The following is a 19,977-nucleotide window of genomic DNA, read 5'->3' as shown; positions in this document are numbered from 1 at the left end:
AATTGATAGCGGATGCTTCACTGTGCCGCCTTGACCTTAAAGATTTGCGCTCATGCGAAATGAACGCAAGCTTTTCCAACAGTTTGTAGCTCTCTTCCTCAGCTCAAATGAATCATTTTGAATATGCAATAAGCACAAAACTTCAGAAAAATATATCCCATCTCTCAAGTGCGAGCTCGCGCCCCCATCAACCGAACGAACTTATTGCCATCGGATTTACGCGGAAAAAAAACTGAATTATATTAGCAGCCACATATAAAACAAATTGAGGTTTAATGTTTTGGCAAAGGAATAAATAATTATTCTGAAGAACACTCAAAAATCCATCAACAGCGGACTCCCTTTAGCTCAGAAGCCAACGATTAGTTCTGTGATCGAGGCATTCATACGTACGGACCGAAGGTCAGACAGATTTGTGCAGACCAAGAATATATAGCATGATTCCTGCTATGATTCATACTTTCACTAGTAGTATATATACTACTACTCTCACTAAGGTAGTATATCTCTTTACCCATCTTAAATAGGTTCAGGCTACACAACATTTTTTTTTTATTTTCTTAACTTGTTAAATCATTAATAATTATGCATATCTATATCATTTTTAATTTAATCAGTAGGCTTTTGCGTTTGAATCGAACGCATAGCTAAAATTTTCTTATAAAAAAAAGTAGGCCTCGGCGCTTTAGTCAATTTCCTTTTACTGTCACTAAAATAAATGTTCGTTGTGTTGTGGAAAAAATACTGTAAGAAATTATAATTTAAGAACCCAAGAAAATTATTGTTAATCAATGTGTTCTTAATTTTACCGATTTTCAGGAGAAAAACTTCGACAATGGAGAAAAGCAATGACAATGGGGCTCTGGACGACAAAGGGGACTCACCACAGCCGGACAATTCCATCAAAAATGCTTGTGGCGATGAAACTGCTCAATATCTGAAATATTTGGAATATAAGCTGAAAAGATACCCACCCCAGACCAGAAATATCATCAAGCTTCAAATACGCCAAATACTCTCTGGGGCCGATAGAGGATTGTTTGATAAGCATCTTCATACTTTGTCTCAGGAATAATGCATGTTTTCCCAATTTGTAATTTTATATTATTAAGTTTAAGTTCTAATCAAATAAATTAAAAAAACAAATTTCATTGTAATCATGCTCATTTAAAGATCTAACGAACTTCTAGTTCGGTCCAAAGCTGAAACACTGCTTGGATTTAGTGTTGAACAATTTTAAACAGCAATGGGCGGGAACAAAGCAAACGAATTATTTTTAAAAGTCAAATATATTTACTTTTAAATAATTGTCAAATTATGGCAAAACTCAGTTTCTGAGTTTTCATTCAGTTTTCAAAAAGTAATAAATTAAGATAGGACGGTCTTTAAGTTTTAATAGCGATGTGTTTAAAATAATTTTTCAATTTTAAATTCATAACAGAAGTAACGTGCTACATTTAAATACTTGTAACGGTTGCGTAGATATCGCTCATCTCTATTTAATTTTACCATACTTTATGTACTCACTGTGAATGTTTTTAATGCAAAATATGAACACATAACATAAACAGTTTGTCGAGCTTTGCGCGAGTTTAACATTAACGCACACACACACACACCTTATGCATGCCTCTGTTAACATGCTTTATTATGGTATTTTAATACCAGATGTTATCTTTGGCCTGTTGATGAACACACAACATTGATATGTACTTTGGGCCCCCGCGCGTTGGTATTCCTATCGGACAAAGTGCATCATTTCGATTCAGTCTAAGGTTTTCCTGATGCCATTAAGAGGCGTTAAGGTTTTAGAGTTTGTGGGACTCGCTCCAGGCCCATTGTGTGGCAAAATACTCGCCGATTTTGGCGCCAGCGTTACGCGCATTGACAAGGTAAATGCGAAGTAGAATTGTTAGAAAGTATAAAAGTACTGAGATTATTTGTAGGTACTAGACAATCCCTTGGATGTACTGTATCATGGTAAACGCACTCTGGCCGTTGACCTAAAAAAGGCTGCGGGGCAGCGGCTTGTACAGCAATTGGCCAAGAAATATGACGTGATAGTTGAACCATTTCGTCCCGGAGTCATGGAGAAGCTTAATTTGGGCCCTGGACAACTATGCACAGATAATCCGCGCTTAATCTATGCGCGCCTAACGGGATTTGGACAGAAGGGCCGCCTAGCAGCTCGGGCTGGCCATGATCTCAATTATGCAGCAGTATCTGGCGTGCTATCGATGCTGGGCCGGGAGCATGAGAAGCCAACGGCGCCCATCAATCTCTTGGCTGATTTTGCAGGCGGAAGCGTTATGTGTGCATTGGGCATATGTGTGGCATTGCTGGAGCGCCATAGGTCAGGTCTTGGCCAGGTGGTGGATGCAGCGATGGTGGACGGCGCTGCATACGTGGCCAGCTGGTTATTTATGTCCAGGGGGCTCAGCATATGGAATCAGAATCAACAGCGTGGAGCCAATCTGCTAGATGGTGGCGCCTATTTCTATGACACGTATAAAACAAAAGATGGTCTTTTTATGTCCGTAGCCGCATTAGAGCCTCAGTTCTTCGAGCTGCTTAAAGATCGATTACAATTGCCTCAGGAGCTGTCCCAGTACGGAGAAGAACACCAAATCCTTGGCAGGCAGCTATTAACGGATACATTTCTGACAAAATCCCAAGCCGAATGGTCAGCGATATTTGAAGACGTAGACGCGTGTGTCTACCCCGTAGTGGATTGGCAGAAAGTCCAGGAGCATGGTCACAACGCAGAGCGCCAGTCATTTGAGCGTGTCGACGACATTCTGGCGCCCCGTCCAGCTCCCCGTTTAAGCCGTACGCCCGGCAAATTACGACGAAACGTGCAAATGGATGTACAGTCCCTGCTGGATGAGCTGGATATAAAGCCTGAGCAACTGCGTCGACTGCAAGAGGATGGCGTGTTGTCGTTGCCGATTAAACCAAAACTGTAGGATTCGAAATAAAAAGTGATCTTTTGTTTTCTTGCATTCAAAATACTTTTATTTTTTCCTTGCACACAAACACAATTACAATTTCTTATTCCATCACGTACAAACTATCAGTCATACATTGCTTATTTTTAAGCCGCATTTTATACATACATTTCGTTAAAGCGGACGAGTAACCCTACATTAGGTGCAACCTTAACAAATTAGTTTCACATCTACGCTGTTCGAAAAATCAGATTATGGCTTTGCAAACCATTTGATCAAAGAACAACTTAAACAGAACGCGAGTAGCTTATTTTCGGATTGCATTCATAACGCACACTCTTCACGCATGCCAAACAACTCGTACACGCTTTAAGTAAATTAAACAAAAAGAGATACACACTAAAGTTTTTTTTTTTTTTTACTCATAATTTGATATTCTAAAGCACCGCGCGTCAGCGTAACCTTTTTGCTGCATATATGCGTACATTCATTATATGTATGTGTACACACAATTGGCATACATACATTTATTAATTAATATGTTGGTGTTGCGTAAATTTGACTATTTTGCCGTTAGTTTGTATCGTACGTCCCGCGTAAAGTAATTAATGATAGTCCTTATGTAGTTGTAAGTATTTATGTATTGTATAAGTAGAAAGTCTCAGTTCTCAGTATAAAATCAGTACCATATGTTTCGTTTTCAATTTGTTTTTTATCTCAATCAATGTCATTTTTCGTTTTCATCTAAACATTTTTAATATTAGCAATCGTTTTGCTTTCCATTGCAAAATACAATTTCTTTATATTGCTCTGCGCTGCGCGTGGTGCTTTACTCAATGATTCACACACACACACACACACACACACACACATCCACACACTCACACGCACACACATCCAGCCATACATCTATAATATACATATTCATACATACGTGCATATGCAATCACGCCCTCACATTCACATCACGCTTCCGGTTAAATGCACTGAACACGCTAAGGTGTGTCCCTAATGCTCCTGTGTCAACCGATTGTTTATTAAGCATAACTTATATATTATTATTATTGGTAAGTTATGCTAAATAATTTAATAACAAAAGCAGACCGACAAACGTTTCATTACATTTTTCAGTTTTTAATTCATTTTGTGAACCTGGAATGATATTAACAGTCACACACTTTCACCCACACACACATGCACACAATATATCAGTCAAAGTATCGCACACAGGAATACATATGCATTAGTTAGCAGACTTCGTTTACAATATTTATCTATATGTGTAAAATTTGTGCAAGATCAGCTCTCAAGGGATTCGTAATATTTCATTCAGAAAATTTCTCTGCATCACTTTCAGACACGCTTAACTTTACAATACATCATTTGTCATATTTAATCATCACACTAGCGCACAAGTTCATCAATCATCAAAAATTACGTCTGGAATAAAGATGTTTAATTAATTTTAGTTTTTCGAATAGTATTTATATACTTACGTTCACACTGTATCCAATAAACCTCCAAGTTCCATTGGGGCGCGTTAGCTCTCAAACATAGTTCTCATACACGATGTTTAATCCGGGGATTGAAGCGGCAGAGTTACATTAACAAATCATCCGCCATCCGTAGTTACATTTGAAGGTAGTAATACTAATATAATTATTTTGGCAATTCAAATTGTTGTGTATTCAAATATAAATGGATGTATGCATTATTTGGAAAGAAGCAAAAAAAAAAAAACTGAACTTTGACTTTTGGACGGCTGTGTGATAATTTGATTTAATCTAATGCCAATCGTGAATATAATATACTTTTTGTATGTACTTAAGAACAAATAAGACTCGCAATTAAATCAAATGGCATTAGCTTTGTCAAAGCAGAAACTAAATTTGTTTTCGAATATATTTCGGAATTTACTTTTCTTTAAGGTTCCCGAAAGATATTCTTACATTTTGATAGGGTGCAGAGAATTCTCAAAAGATTTTAAACGGGATTCCTTGTTAACATTTAATTTTGTTAGGATTTCTTCTTGTTTCAATTATGTTCTTCGTATATTGTGTAAATGTTCGTATGTCCGAATCGATTTCGTTCTTGTATAGTCCTCATAAGTATGTACATGTGAGCGTGATGAAAGATAAAAATGATTTCAATCATTTTAATAAACAAGCGTCGTGTTTTTGGTTACGTCCTAAACAGTCCTATTCTGTTGTCTTTTTATTTCTATGTAATGTATATATGTAGTATGTAAAGTGAAGTACTGTAGTGTTACCCTGGTCCGTTTTCGTTAGTTTAGTTTAGTTGTTAGTTAGTTTGTCTAACTATATATATATACAATACAATATGACGCTGCAGGTAGTTGTTTGGTTGTTACTGTATTCGTTTTGTTTCATATTTTTGCATATTGTTTTTGTATTTAAAATTAATTGCAAATAATTAGGCGCTACTATGAATATTGAATCAATGACAATTTCATGTTGTAAGAATAATTGTTTGTTTTGTGGTTTCTTCCCTTTTATATTTTTCAAAAATTGGGATTTATTCAGTTTGTATATTGAATTGGCGTCCGTTTAAAATCTTTTCTCTTTTTTTTTTTTGGTGTTTATCAATTTAATTTTGGTACATCGTCCACTTTGAAATTTGCTTATAGCTAAAGTCATTCGTTTTATGTTTGAAGTTCGCTTACTGATCTCTAGAAAAAACTTACATTTAGTAATATCACACAACACGCCACACACGCGCGCATTTGAAGTTTCATATAAGGAGTGGGTTCTCTCCTTAATAGCACTTCAATCACAAACCATATATAGTTTCAGTTCAGACATCCACATACCTCAGATTCACACTGCAACTAGACGTGGAGATTGGTAGTAATTAATAAAGCATTCATATACATTTTTCACACACTGCTCACAAGTATTACATTTAATCGCAGTCGTACACATAAGCACACTCACACACACACGCACACTCACACACATTCATACATACACATATACATACGCATATAAGCGTTTGTGTGAGCGAAACTCATAGTTGCACGTGAACATACATGCTTCTCTATATATAACTAAGAGTTTCATTTCCACAGCTTATTCAATTTTCTTTTGGATTTTTTACATTGATAATTCTTATAAATGTATGTTTGCAGCCATAAGACAATTTTATCCAATATTGCTATGTATTTTAGTTAGTTTTAGGTGTATTGGTTTTTATGTTATATAATTATATATTGTTACCGATTTTGTTCTTACATTAACAACTCAATAGAGACTTGGACATTATTTTGAATAACTTTTCTTGTTTGCACTCTTGTTTTTTGTTGTTCTTTTTCGTTTGTAGTTTTGTTTCTTTAAGTTTTTTTTTTTTTTGTTTTTCAATGTATAAAATCGGGTTCTGTTTGTGTCATAACAGGAATCGTTGTGCTAACAGGCTGCTTAATTGGTAAAGTTGTCATAATGCTTATAAAGAAAGTCTATGTAATTGGTAATGGGACTTTGATAACGCTTCTTAGGAAATATCGAATTTACTAATGGTCTCACACAAAAATAACAATATAAATATCGTAATCATAGCAGGATTTGGCTTATAATTAAATTTACAAACAAAATTGTCTTAAACTTTAGGCGTCGCACAGCAACAATAAATCGGACAAACAAACTTGCAGATAGAATTTTCGAATTCGAATTCGGACTGGACTGTAATAAAATGTGTAAATAGCTAAATGAATGTTAAATGCAATAATTGCTGCGGATTACTCACCAGTTTGGCTGCGTACATACATTGGGGGTGGGAACATATTAACAACTAAAAGACCAAATTACTGGGCTATAACCTGACTGTTAATCTTCTTGATCTCCTTGACCGCCCATGTACATAACAATTTGGTACGTTGGCCCTTTGAACGTTTGCCTTCAGCCAGGAACTGAGTGATGATCACATCATCCAGCAGCGGATAGAGACGTGGACCGAAAGAAGTGCATAAGTCCCCAATGAAGCCGGCTACACTTGCCATCATCAAGTCCGAGACTTCACCCTCTTGTGCAATGCGCTTTATAAAGCCAATAATGTGTACCAGATGAGGTTCCATGTGAAATACATCCGGATTGGCCGTTTGTTCAACTCCCTTAAGACCTTGAATGATACCGGTGTAGGCCTCTAGAACACTCTCCCGTAGTTCATTAATGTATTCGCTCATGTCAGAGTTGGTGGAATCCACCTGTCCAAAAAAAGAGATATATTATGTAATTGCAGTCAAACAAGGAACAGTTTATGATCAATATTACCTGCAAATTGGAAGCTGCCCTTAGCATATCCAAAACTACATTTAAATACTTGAGAAACTCGCTCCCAATGCTCAACGCCATGTCCCCAAAAGCAGATAGAATTTGCGGCTTTACGCTGCGATGAAGGTTCGGCTCGGACAGAACGTTCATTAATACGGACATTATTTCATCGCAGTAGGGCACCATTAGATGCTTTAGGGCACGACAAATGTCACCAGTTAGTCCAACGGAAGCACAGCAAACCTGGTATTCTTGATGATTCTTTAGTCCCATGATTAGGAAATCTTTAAAGGCTGGCATGTATTTGACAAATTGGAAGCCCAGTAGCTCAACCAGCGTGGAGACAGCCAAAAAGGCATCCTCTTGAACACCACCTGATTTGCCTGCGCTTGAACTAAACATGGTGAGGAGTGCGGTCATAATGGCGTCCGAAATCTGTGGAGCATCCTCTTCGCGCACCTTTCGCAGAACGCTCTGCAGCGTAGCACATAGCAGAGACTGCAGGTCATTAAAGTGACGGCGATCGCTGTGGTTGCTGATGTGATTCTCCATCTGCATAACCTGGTTTAGACGTTCCAAGATAACAATGGTGGTGTGCTGTACGACCAGGTAGCAATCCAGAGGTGAATTCTTAATCATGTTCATTAAGGCCTCGTAGGCAGCACTCCGCAAATTGGCCTGAGCACCATCTGACCGATCGGTGGCTTCCAACAGCTGTGTGATAATGAACTCAAAGTAAGGCGACAATGCATATGATTCAGGTGTGTCGCCTTCATTGGTGACGGCAGCTTCGTAGGCGGCATCTGACAAACCAATAAAAGCCCAGCACACATTTGCGGCCACGCGCGGCTCCGACTTAAGACTCTTGACGAAGCACTCGAGCAACGTTTGTAAATATGTTTTGTTGATGGCTGCTTCTGGAATAATCTGAAATGCAAGAGGTGTAAGTTTAAAGGTAATTATATGCTATTAAAAAGCAAATTAAATGCATAGTAATATTAACTATCTCTAATTGGAGCGAGGGTAGCTACATATTGTAATAATACAAATTATTGCATGCTACTAATCACATTCTGCGAAATGTGTTTGCCATATTTTGTGCGTGAAAAGCAATGCAACAAAATAATTATAGTTTTGTCACATGATCGGTTATTGATCAATAATATATATATGCTTATGGAATCAAAAGTGATTCAATATCGTGACATTGTTCGTTACTTACGTCGCATATACGGCCAAAAGTCCAGGCCGTGGTGTCGCGAACTATGACGCTGGAATCGTACATTAGGCGTATCAGAGTGGGCATCGCTTGCTCAACAAGTGGTTTCAGCGTGTTAATTTCCAATCCATTGAGAACTGAGCCAAAAGTCATGACTGCAGCATCGCGATAGCGCCAATTGGGCGATTCGATATTATCCTTGATAAACGGCAAGACATGCGGCACAATTTCGTCCTCGCAGCAGGTGGCTAACAGCATCAGACATACTGAGGAAGCCTTGGCCGGACTCCAGGAGTCTTCATCGTCGCATTCGTCTTGATTGGTGAGCTTCTCAACTAGGACCGGCGTCAAGAACTGGAGAGCTCCTCGTGCATAATGCTTAGAGACACGCGGTGGTGCCCGACCCTGGTCGGTGGCCTCTTGGCTCTCGATGGCAAGATCGATTTCCTCATCGCTCACATTCGACCAGAACTCAATTCCCTGGAGAGCGATTGCATCATTGTCCGACTTCATGGCCTCCAAGGTTATAGGGAATAGTGCCTGAGCCATGTAGGGCTCCATAAATTGGTAGTACAGTGACATGATCTTTACTAAGCACTGCAAGGCAGCAACACAAATCTGTGTGTCTGTGCACTGTGTGGCCTCACACACCACCTCCATGATGAAGTTTCGTTCCATGTCCTTTTCAAAATTGGCCTTGGTAAACTCGAGCGAGTTGTGCAGCGCCGTCGTTGCAGCCAATCTGACATGGTTGCTGGGCTCTTGCTTGCGCATTCCATGTATGATGGCCGTAAGCACCTGATTGGACTGGTTTTCAAGTACACCATATTGGATATCCTGGCAAATGTAACCGATTGCCTCAAGCGCAGCCTCTCGGTGCATTTCGCTGGAGCCCTCATGAACAACTTTGTTGACCAGCGTCTGTATGAGTATGCCCCAGCGATTGATGGGCAACTCAATAACAGCCACATAAGCAACGCATTGGGCCGCGCAAGACGGTCGCGTATTCTCAGTGCCTAAGGCGACAAGTATCTGTAGCAACAAAAAAATTGATTTTAATTAATGGGTGGCATATATGCAAACAGCGACAATGTTAGCCAAACGCTAATAGAACTGTTCTTCCGTCTGATTATGACTATGGAAAGTTTTCTTTATATTAAGATTAGTTTGCGTAGAAGACAGACAGACTATATCAACTTGGCTATTGATTATGATAAAAGATATATACACTATGGGATCGGAGTTGTCTCCTTAAACATGTAAGACATCTTCTGACAAAATTGTAATATTCTCTTTAAGGCTTTAAAAATGAGTATAGCTGGAATGACAAGCATAATCCGTACTTACATTGTTTTTGATTAGCTCTCGCGTTTCCTCGGGAAACTGATGCCAGCGCTCCTGATACTGTTGACTGATCTGCTCGTCCTTGCTCGTCAAATGATTCTTTAATTGAAGGCCAGCTGCCATGCGCGCCACGGCGCTGTTTGTTGTATCCACAAGGATTTTAGACAGTGCTTTGAGAAACTCCGGCAGGTTGCTGGCGGCAGCCTGTTCCAGGAAGTTCTTTGCCGAGAGCAGTTCATTTTTGTCTGTGAGAAGTGAACAAATTTGAGGTTATGTTGCTCAGCCATATACAATATGTTTTCTTTTCTATATAGTTAAATAAACGTGTATATGTACATATTATATATATATATATATTTGTCATGCACACATATGTATATGTATGCAATTGTTGTGTATAGCAACTGAACATACGCTTATGCTACATTGCAACCCTGCGCAACATACGCGTCACTGCCGTCGACGTTGCGCCGCAGCAAAGCCTATAACAAAATGGCTTTCTGGTTGGCCCTGAGCAACAAAACTTAGGTGCTTTTTATAGGTGGCTTGCATCGAATGAAAATGAATGTAAAAACATGCTTAAAGGATCTTTATCACTCACCTGGTGAGACCGTCTTCTCCAAGATAACAATTAGTTGGCGTGTTATGTCTGAAGTCATTTTTGCGCTCTTACTTTCGATTTCGTGTAAATGCCGTAGCTGTTAGGGCGCGAATGTGTGGAAATTTTTCGTAATCGCTTAGCTTTCTATGGTGCGTATGTATGTGTAAATATAGACAATACCGAGCAGCTGGTAAATAGGTAAACGAAAATGAAAATATGCTTTGTAAGATTGACGATACGACATACACACTTTGGATATATTCGCCTTGTCCTATAATTGATTTTTTCGCTTTAATACTTACTCACTATGCGTGTCTGTTTCCCCTTTGTCTGCGCGTTGCTGATGCTGTGTTGCTATTTCGATTTTGGCTATTTCAACTGTCAAAAAACGCGGGACCAGAGCGACTGTCGCTCAACTTGATTAAATATATAACTTAAATTTGCTTAGCTGCAATTAACTTGGAACAAGAATTTTTATGTTCGATAAAACGTGAATTGTTAAAGAAAGAGAAGCAGGCCGGCTCTGAATAATTCTCGACTCCACATGGAAAAATGCTGCGCGTCGATCTTTCTGCAAGGTGGCAACCCGCGGATTGGGCATAGCTGTCAGTTGAGTTTAAAGTTGATGCGCGTCAATAAGAAACACTTAAAAATAGATTACCCGGTTTTAAACAAACTACATTTTTATTGAACGGTTACATTTATTCGCACAGATTTTACTTTTAAATAAAAGTTGTATCGAAAAAGAAATTTGACTAAAAAAGCAACTCTGCTGCCAGTTGCTCAGGTTGGCAGGCCGACTAGTGGCAACGCCACTTTTGCAATTGCACAGTGCTGACGTTTGTTAGACAGACAGACATAAGCCGAAAAAAGAAACAAAATTTGACAATTAAACTCCAACTGAGACTTTAATAGACATCATCGAGAATTTGGCGTAGTCGCCCCACGTATTGATATCATTCCGTTAACGGGTATTACATCAACATTAACTCAAACACTTTTTGGCTCCACATCCACCTGACTGCAATTGTGGGTCCGTTTTTAGTTGTCAATTAAAGAGGAATGAAGCCGTCTCGGTGCCGCTGCACCATGGACCCTTCTCTAATAATGCTAGTGGTGTTATTTGTTAACACGTCCACCATTTCCGAAGGTTTCTATCTGCCTGGCCTGGCACCGGTTAACTATTGCAAGAAATCGGATGTGTCAACTACGTGCAAGGTAAGTGTGTGTGTTGGTTTCATTCGTCTCTGTATGTGTGTGTGTTTCTGGTGTTCGCAACACCAGAAATCGGTTCGACCATTGTTAATGGTCTGCCAACTATGTATGGCCCCCTAACGGAAGCAGTGATAAGCGCGCCCAGAGATTGATATTGCTTCGTGGTATGTATACTGTGTAGGTGGCGTGCTGACGTAGATCATAGTGTTTGGCATGTTAGAACTGCTTACATAGTACATACACACATGCACACATACATACATAAGGGAGGGAGTATGTTAGCACAGTTGGCTGTAAGACGTACGTTTCCGCTGTGCTCTAAATTAGAGCTATGTTTTTCTCATAAGTCTTAAGAAGATCTTATCTCTCTTTTCGCAATTAGTGTGTCGCATAAAGCTGTAAATATAAATCTATGTCGATAAGACTATTCATTCTAGTCGGCACTTAGAACGTATCTATCTTTTTTAGGAATCCCATGCACTTTAATACCCTTTCGAACAGTATAATTTATCATATATCATTAAATATATGTGTATTCAAATATATATATCGTCTGTCTACTCAAATAGGAAAATGTAGAAAATGTTTTCTTGTATGAAACAATCGGAAATTAATTTACGTGTTTGATCCTCCGATCCCGTAGTGTATATAAATTCTTGATCTGTATTGACAAGCGATTCGATATAGTCATATCCTTCTCTCTGACCATATGTCTATCATAAAACTATCATATAAATGCCATAGAAATAATCGTAGAAAAATTAAGTTGTTAGATGGAAACTTAATTAAACTTGGCAATACCAAGTCTTACTAAGATTCTAGAATATTGGTAAAATCCTATCAATATACGTAATTTATATGATAGTATTAATCAAATAATCATTCTGTGAGTTCTCATATTTATTTTGTATATTGGGAATGTAATTGTATTACTTTGTCAGATAATATACGTACCTGGATGAATAATAAAACTGTTATTTATAATCATTTTCTGCGGCATACAGTTTTTCGATTAGGCACAAAATTTCTATTTTATCCAAATATGTTTTCCAGTCGGATGTCATTTTGTACGTTAATCGCTTAAATACCGAGGAATCTGTCATTCCTTATGAGTACCATCACTTCGATTTCTGTCTTGGAAGAGAGGAGAACTCCCCGGTTGAGAACCTAGGCCAAGTGGTGTTTGGCGAGAGAATTCGTCCTGGTCCCTACCACATACAATTTATGGAGGATGTGGAATGCGCTGTGGTAAGTGCAAATAAAACCCAACTATGGCTATCGTTAAATTATTTGTAATTTAAGGCTTGCCGCAAGAATTATACTGGCGGCAGTGCGGAAAGCGATCGACGGATGATGGTGCTTAAGAAGGGCATTAGTCTTAATTACCAGCATCATTGGATTGTGGACAATATGCCGGTTACTTGGTGTTATCAGCTTGAGACGGGCAAACAGTACTGCAGCACTGGCTTTCCGATGGGCTGCTTGGTACGCACAGATGGCGATGGTTGTCCCATTAATTCGATATACAATCGGCCATTGCACTATTATCCGTTCAATCACGTGGATCTGGAGATAACTTATCATAGTGGCGCTCGGGAGGATTGGGGCATGGGCTTCGGCGGCAGCAGCGGTCGTATCATATCCGTAAAAGTAACCCCGAAATCATTAAATCACGCCGATCCAAATAAGCCAAACTGTCTGGGCACTGAGCCGCTGGCCATACGCGAAAGTTCGCTTAAGAATAGCGAATTTCTGTCGATCATTTACACGTACAGCGTGAAATTCGTGCAGAACGACGCGGTCAAATGGTCTTCGCGATGGGATTATATTCTGGAATCAATGCCACATACGAATATTCAATGGTTCTCGATTCTAAACTCCCTGGTCATTGTGCTCTTCCTGAGTGGAATGGTCGCGATGATAATGCTCCGCACACTGCACAAGGATATCGCGCGATATAATCAAATGGACAGTGGCGAGGATGCACAAGAGGAATTCGGTTGGAAGCTAGTGCATGGTGATGTTTTCCGGCCGCCACGTAAGGGTATGCTCTTGTCCGTATTTCTTGGCTCCGGAGTGCAGGTATTGGTCATGTCAATGGTTACCTTGGCTTTTGCTTGCCTTGGATTTTTGTCGCCTGCAAATCGTGGCGCCTTGATGACCTGCTCCATGGTTTTGTTTGTGTCGCTGGGAACCCCCGCCGGGTATGTTTCAGCGCGAATCTATAAGAGCTTTGGCGGTGTCAAATGGAAGAGCAACGTCATCCTCACTTCAATCGTATGCCCCGGGTGAGTTGCAATTAATATGCTAATTACTTCCTTAATTAACAAAGGGTTTTCTATTGCGTAGAGTCGTATTCTCGCTGTTCTTTGTGATGAATCTGGTGCTTTGGGGAGAGAGCAGTTCTGGCGCTGTGCCTTTTAGCACACTGATTGCCTTGTTGGCTTTGTGGTTTGGAGTCTCGGTACCGTTGACCTTTGTTGGAGCCTATTTTGGTTTTCGCAAGCGAGTAAGTGGCTATATAAAACGCGTTTCTGTTTTTTGTAGATGATGTGAATAATGCTCTTAACTTTGCTCTGTATATTGCAGTCATTGGAGCATCCAGTGCGTACCAATCAAATTCCACGTCAAATACCAGATCAGTCAATCTACACGCAACCTATTCCCGGCATTGTTATGGGAGGCGTTCTGCCGTTCGGCTGCATCTTTATACAGCTGTTCTTTATACTAAGTTCGCTGTGGTCAAATCAGATGTACTACATGTTTGGATTTCTCTTTCTCGTATTTCTCATACTTATCATCACTTGCTCGGAGACAACAATCTTGCTCTGCTATTTCCATCTATGCGCGGAAGACTATCATTGGTGGTGGCGATCGTTTTTGACCTCGGGCTTCACAGCCGTTTATTTGTTCATATATTGTTGCCATTACTTTGTCACAAAACTCTCGATTAAGGATAGCGCTTCGACGTTCCTTTACTTTGGCTATACGGCTATAATGGTATTCCTCTTCTTTTTGCTAACTGGCACAATTGGCTTCTTTGCTTGCTTCTGGTTTATAAGAAAAATCTATAGTGTTGTCAAGGTCGATTAGGCGCATAAATCAAGTATTTATAAAAATGTGCGAGCCCGTGTGTGTTGCATGTTTAGCCACAATTTACACTTAAGCCTAATGTGTGTGATTTCTGCGCTGTGGGTGAACAGCCGGTTTTCTGTTTATTATAATGAACTTAGTATACATATAATACATCATAATGTATATAAATATATGTGAGTATGTTGTAGTACCGAAGCGCGCAATAATGTTAAGTATAACCAGAAGTACGAGAAAGGGTGAAAATCAATCGTGTAGGTAACATGTTTCAAAAACAGTCTATTAAATTTTTGGCATGAAGCTTAATCTTTTCAATGTAACGTCCTATTTACGATATAAACATGAATCCGAAAAATTAACAAAACAAATATATATACATAACAAATAAATTAACTCGCTCCTGTATCGTTATTATTATTATTATTCTAATTTACTGATTTGTAATTGAAAGTACATTTCTTTTTGTTTATTCGTTAAAACAAATCCAATTAATTTTTAACTAATGCTTGGATTCTAAGGATAATCATGATTGTAATCATATATGTAATATTTAAAAAGATGTACTTTAGTTGAAAGTGATTAAAACCCACTTTGGAATTAAAAATTAAATTATAAAAATACAATTTAAATAAGTCGCCCTCTTCCATTCGATTTTAAGCAAGGGTTGCAACCCTTCAAACTGCACCAGAAACGGCAATCGGCACTTTTGAGGCTTCTGCTGAAGTGCTTCATTGTTTTCATTATTATTTCAAGAATCTATATATTTCACAGTAACGCAGAATCGATCCCAAATTAATGTCCAGCCAAATTGTGGAAAGTGAGGATGAATTTGATGAGTCTTCGGAGTTGCAACAAAAAACCAAGCTCGACTCGCAGCCATCGGTGGATGTGAATAGATGCATTGATTCCGAAATAATTATAAATATTCACATGGGACACCATTTCAGGAAGCCTTCGATTTGGACGATCTGTTGCCAGTCATTGGCGAATTTGGCAAATATCAGAAACTTTTGGTCTTTGGCATTTGTCTGCCTGCTTGTATACCATGCGGATTTTGTGCCTTCAACCAGCTCTTCATGGCCGACACCCCAGACGACTATTGGTGTCGGGTTCCCGAGCTATTGCAATTGGATCTCGAGCAGCGCAAATATTTGGCCATACCCAAGGAACTGGTAAGCCACTGTTCAGGGTGCGGCTATTAGATCAATTCTTTAATTTCATTTATTTTTTTTAAACATATGTTTAGGAGAACGACGAGATGGTATACAGCAAATGCTATACATACGGAGTCAACTGGACGCAGCTGCTCGACTTGGCTGATGACAATGGAGGGAATTATACGTTTTTGGAGCCCAATAGCAGCTGGCCCCTGGTTAAGTGCCGTCAAGGCTGGGAGTACAACACCAGCACAGTCTGGTCCTCGATTGTGATCGATGTGATTAAAGAAGCCAAGCTACGATCAATCCACATGTAGCCCCACATGTAGAGCAGCTCTTTGTCACTCATTTCCCATTCACGTCATATCCTGCCCTGGCACAAACATAATAATAACTGTTAAATCCGTTAACAGTTCGATTTGGTATGCGATCAAGACATATATCCCACCATTGGTCTGGCGGCCCTCAACAGTGGCGGCCCGGTGGGTGTCTATTTGTTTGGGCTGCTCAACGATCGGGCGGGGCGAAGACTCTCATATTTCACATGTTTGGCCACCCTGCTGGCGGGCAGCTTGATGACATCGCTGAGCAAGGACTTTTGGACATGGGCTGGCAGTCGAGTGGTCGTGGGCCTGACTATACCTGCTGTATACCAGATACCCTTTATCATATGTAAGTCTCTGACCACACATTGGACACGTCTTTGTACTCCTCCCGTTTGGCTTTTATTTAGCTCTGGAACTTGTGGGCGAGAAGTATCGCAGCTTTGTGACCGTCATGACCTGCACCTTCTACACTTCGGGCATAATGCTCCTGTCGTTGGTTACCTATCTGGAGCGGGACTGGGTGCGGCTTTCCTACTACACATCTCTACCGTTTTATTCCTACTTTCTGTACATATTCATAATGCCCGAGTCACCGCGCTGGCTTCTTATGCGCGGACGCCTGGAGGAGGCGCTTAAGATACTGGAAAGCATGGCTCGCGTTAATGGTCAACAGTTTCCGGAGGCAGTGCACAGCAAACTGGAGGCGCAAATCAGAAGGGATAAATTGAAAAAGCAGAAAAAGAAGATCGCCAACGTAGGCCTTGCGGATCTGTGCCGCACGCCCAACATGCGGCTAAAGACCATATTGATAACGCTCAGCTGGTTCGCAAATGAGACCGTGTACTTGGGCCTCAGCTATTACGGTCCCTCGCTTGGCACCAATCAGTACGTGAGTTTCTTCTTGTCCGCAGTGGTGGAGCTGCCGAGCTACCTGTGCTGCTGGTACTTTATGGACACTTGGGGTCGACGTTGGCCTCTCAGTCTCTCCATGATATTGGGGTAAGTCCATGACTACTTTATTCACACTTCTATCTTCATTATTCCTCACAGCTACGACTACGACTACGACAAATTAGAGCAGTCATTTGTCGAAAAGTTAGAAAATTCTTTGTCTTTGCAATTGAATTGAAATTTTTCAACTCTTATTTTATTAATATATTTAGCGGCGTCGCTTGCATTATAACTGTCATGCTGCCCGATGACGCAATAGAGGAGACATTAATCCTATATCTCATATCGAAGGCTCTTCTATCGGCCTCATTTCTGATCATCTATCCCTTTGCCGGTGAGCTGTATCCGACGCAAGTGCGCGGCATAGGCATTGGTGCCTCAAGCTACATCGGTGGATTAGGTCTTATTGGAATACCATTTGTCACTTACCTGGGCAAGGAGAACCTGAAGCTGCCGTTGGTAATTATGGGATTCGTATCGATGCTGGGTGGCATGACCGGCTTGCGGTTACCGGAAACCCTGCACCATCGCTTGCCGCAGACCATCGAGGAGGGCGAAGAGTTCGGCAAGAATTGGCAGTTTAAGGATTGTCTGCACTGCAAGCCACAGCCGTAAGTCACATGTCATATATGCTTGCATAATCTCTTGAATACCTTTGCAACTGGCTCTTGCAGCGATGTCCACTCACCGCCAGCTTCCTATGAAAATCTAGATGTACTGGGCGGCTCCTCCAACAATGCTTCCGAAGTCGAACTGGAGCTTAAGGACAGTCGACGTCAACGTCCGCAGCCGCGTGTTACGGAACGCACTCCGCTGGAGGACAGCAGCGGATCCGTTGGCAGCACTGGGAGACAGCATCGGTCTTCCATGAAGCGCCTGGTGCGCCAAATGAGCGTTATGGACACACAACGGACCCACGACGGCACCATGCAGCTGACGCATTGGATTTGAGTGTGGGGAACATGGGAATATATTAAATTATTTATATCGATATATATATAGAGCTGATTAAGAACATGATTCTCACACAACTTATTATATCGTAATTAAATATACTAAGCAAACAACATGATCAAAAATAGATCGATGAGTAACAATCTCTCTCTCTCTCTCTTCTGAATAGAAAATTGAGAATACTTTGAAAAGCTTTTGAAATTTCCAAAATATTGTACTTCATCGAAGCAAATTTGTTTGTCTTTTAAATTTGTTACGTACATTTATACTTATAATAATATAAATTTATCATTTTTGGTCACGATTGTTATTAACATCGATGAGGAGATTCCTATTCCTATAGTATTATCTCAAAATATAATTTGCTTATGGTTAATATTAGCTAAAGGTCAAGAATGTGTTTAATTATATTCGATTAATAATGGAACATTGAGACATGAAAAACATTCGTTAAAGCTTTAAATTTTGGGCTTTAGGGCTATCAGAAAAGATTATTATTTGCTTCAGACACTGACTGATGTTCCATCATGTAATTTGTATATCTGATACCATTGTAGAATCTATGTTATATTAAAGCTATATTAACAAAACAAGTATTGCAAATTCAAATATTTTTCATACTTTGTACATACATATATACACATATACATATGCATATCCGTACATGCATGTATTTTGGTATATACGAATATATGCATGCATACATATATGTTTGTGTGCATGTTGCAAATACATTTATATATATGCATGTTTGATTGTGTGTATAGAAACATGAATGCAAACATACATAAATACATATGTTGATAGATCCCGCCATACAAACATACATAACACATACATACATACATACATACACACATACATACACACACACACACACACACATACACATACACACACATACATACATACACACACATACATACATACACACACATACATACATACACACACATACATACATACACACACATACATACATACATATACACACATACATACATACATACAAACATACATACACACACACACACATACATACATACACACACATACATACATACATGCATACACACAAATACATATATATGCACACACATACATACGTACATACATACATACGTACATACATACATACGTACATACATACATACGTACATACATACATACGTACATACATACATACATACATACGTACATACATACATACATACATACATACGAACATATGTACAAGTATACATATATATCAACATTCATATATATGCACATGCAAACATACATGTGCATATATAAACATACATATATATGTACATACATACAAAAAAAAAAAAAAACAAAAAAAGCACACAAAAAAAAAACCAAAAAAGAAACACCAAAAAAATACCAAAAAAAACTACACTACTGGCTAAGCATGCAATACAGCAGAGCCTACTTGACTTCTTGAGAATCGAGGAGGAGAGCACTTGGCAGAAATTCGTTTTATTTAAATTTGCAGCACAGCGAAAAATAAGCTTGGCTGCGTTCAGTTTTAGAAAACAACCATGCATGCACACATACATGCATGCATACACTAACACACACACGCCCCCAAACACACACACACGCACACGCCCCCAAACACACACACACGCAACATTATTCTTGATCAAAATATGCTATATATCCCATTCCCATAACTCGGTCAAATCTCATCCGATTTTCGCGAGGATTGGCTCTTTGTTTATGGTTTGGCCTCAAGATTAATTTGGCAAAATTCACGTAAAAATTGTACTCAGACATAGATCAAAATATATAGGAGGTTAAAGGTGACAATGCTTAATTGCCCTCTGCAAGGCTATTGTGGGTAAACAAAAAACAATTAAAATACAATGTTTACCCGGTAA

At 39.5% G+C, this 19,977-nt stretch overlaps 4 protein-coding genes across 8 annotated transcripts; 3 read left to right on the top strand and 1 right to left on the bottom strand.

Annotated features, from left to right (window-relative positions):
- The first annotated feature begins 1,556 nt into the window (after window positions 1-1,556).
- On the top strand, window positions 1,557-3,009 carry Amacr (Alpha-methylacyl-CoA racemase). Its single transcript, XM_002052157.4, has 2 exons — window positions 1,557-1,892; window positions 1,947-3,009. The coding sequence occupies exons 1-2, from the start codon at window positions 1,785-1,787 to the stop codon at window positions 2,964-2,966; spliced, it is 1,128 nt and encodes a 375-aa protein (XP_002052193.1). The 5' UTR covers window positions 1,557-1,784; the 3' UTR covers window positions 2,967-3,009.
- Window positions 3,010-3,316: 307 nt separating this feature from the next.
- On the bottom strand, window positions 3,317-11,039 carry Fs(2)Ket (Importin subunit beta Fs(2)Ket). Of its 5 annotated transcripts, XM_015173262.3 has the most exons (9): window positions 10,698-11,039; window positions 10,396-10,582; window positions 9,798-10,039; window positions 8,454-9,482; window positions 7,232-8,158; window positions 6,708-7,164; window positions 5,653-5,796; window positions 4,445-4,598; window positions 3,317-4,388 (listed from the first exon to the last, which is right to left on the bottom strand). In XM_015173262.3, exons 2-6 carry the CDS (start codon window positions 10,451-10,453, stop codon window positions 6,766-6,768), a joined length of 2,655 nt encoding a protein of 884 aa, XP_015028748.1. In that variant the 5' UTR covers window positions 10,454-10,582; window positions 10,698-11,039; the 3' UTR covers window positions 3,317-4,388; window positions 4,445-4,598; window positions 5,653-5,796; window positions 6,708-6,765. The 5 variants fall into 5 exon arrangements, with proteins under 5 accessions (XP_015028748.1, XP_070065538.1, XP_032294484.1 ...); XM_070209437.1 differs by having other exon boundaries at window positions 4,062-4,388; window positions 4,445-5,796; window positions 10,646-11,039; XM_032438593.2 differs by having other exon boundaries at window positions 4,062-4,388; window positions 4,445-5,796.
- Window positions 11,040-11,210: 171 nt separating this feature from the next.
- TM9SF2 (transmembrane 9 superfamily protein member 2) lies at window positions 11,211-15,092 on the top strand. The gene is made up of 5 exons (XM_002052159.4): window positions 11,211-11,613; window positions 12,664-12,858; window positions 12,913-13,898; window positions 13,960-14,119; window positions 14,200-15,092. The coding sequence occupies exons 1-5, from the start codon at window positions 11,458-11,460 to the stop codon at window positions 14,701-14,703; spliced, it is 2,001 nt and encodes a 666-aa protein (XP_002052195.2). The 5' UTR covers window positions 11,211-11,457; the 3' UTR covers window positions 14,704-15,092.
- Window positions 15,093-15,408: 316 nt separating this feature from the next.
- Window positions 15,409-18,666, top strand: CarT (Carcinine transporter). Its single transcript, XM_002052160.4, has 7 exons — window positions 15,409-15,591; window positions 15,651-15,875; window positions 15,950-16,138; window positions 16,274-16,532; window positions 16,594-17,185; window positions 17,350-17,748; window positions 17,812-18,666. Exons 1-7 carry the CDS (start codon window positions 15,499-15,501, stop codon window positions 18,086-18,088), a joined length of 2,034 nt encoding a protein of 677 aa, XP_002052196.1. The 5' UTR covers window positions 15,409-15,498; the 3' UTR covers window positions 18,089-18,666.
- Window positions 18,667-19,977: the final 1,311 nt, after the last annotated feature.

This window comes from Drosophila virilis, chromosome 4 (genome assembly GCF_030788295.1).
Source record: "Drosophila virilis strain 15010-1051.87 chromosome 4, Dvir_AGI_RSII-ME, whole genome shotgun sequence".
Classification (NCBI taxonomy): Eukaryota; Metazoa; Arthropoda; class Insecta; order Diptera; family Drosophilidae; genus Drosophila; species Drosophila virilis.
The sequence above is the reverse complement of the archived record's forward strand: the minus strand, read 5'-3'. Positions and strand labels throughout refer to the sequence as shown.

What these genes read in the sequence shown, in the direction of transcription:
- TM9SF2 (XM_002052159.4), top strand. Translation starts at nt 11,458, where the DNA reads ATGAAGCCGTCTCGGTGCCGCTGCACCATGGACCCTTCTCTAATAATG. An exon ending in ACTTCAATCGTATGCCCCGG is followed by an intron (nt 13,899 to 13,959) that starts GTGAGTTGCAAT and finishes TCTATTGCGTAG; the next exon opens with AGTCGTATTCTCGCTGTTCT. An exon ending in ATTTTGGTTTTCGCAAGCGA is followed by an intron (nt 14,120 to 14,199) that starts GTAAGTGGCTAT and finishes TGTATATTGCAG; the next exon opens with TCATTGGAGCATCCAGTGCG.
- Amacr (XM_002052157.4), top strand. Translation starts at nt 1,785, where the DNA reads ATGCCATTAAGAGGCGTTAAGGTTTTAGAGTTTGTGGGACTCGCTCCA. An exon ending in GCGTTACGCGCATTGACAAG is followed by an intron (nt 1,893 to 1,946) that starts GTAAATGCGAAG and finishes GATTATTTGTAG; the next exon opens with GTACTAGACAATCCCTTGGA.
- CarT (XM_002052160.4), top strand. Translation starts at nt 15,499, where the DNA reads ATGTCCAGCCAAATTGTGGAAAGTGAGGATGAATTTGATGAGTCTTCG. An exon ending in TGGCCATACCCAAGGAACTG is followed by an intron (nt 15,876 to 15,949) that starts GTAAGCCACTGT and finishes ACATATGTTTAG; the next exon opens with GAGAACGACGAGATGGTATA. An exon ending in AGTCTCTCCATGATATTGGG is followed by an intron (nt 17,186 to 17,349) that starts GTAAGTCCATGA and finishes TAATATATTTAG; the next exon opens with CGGCGTCGCTTGCATTATAA.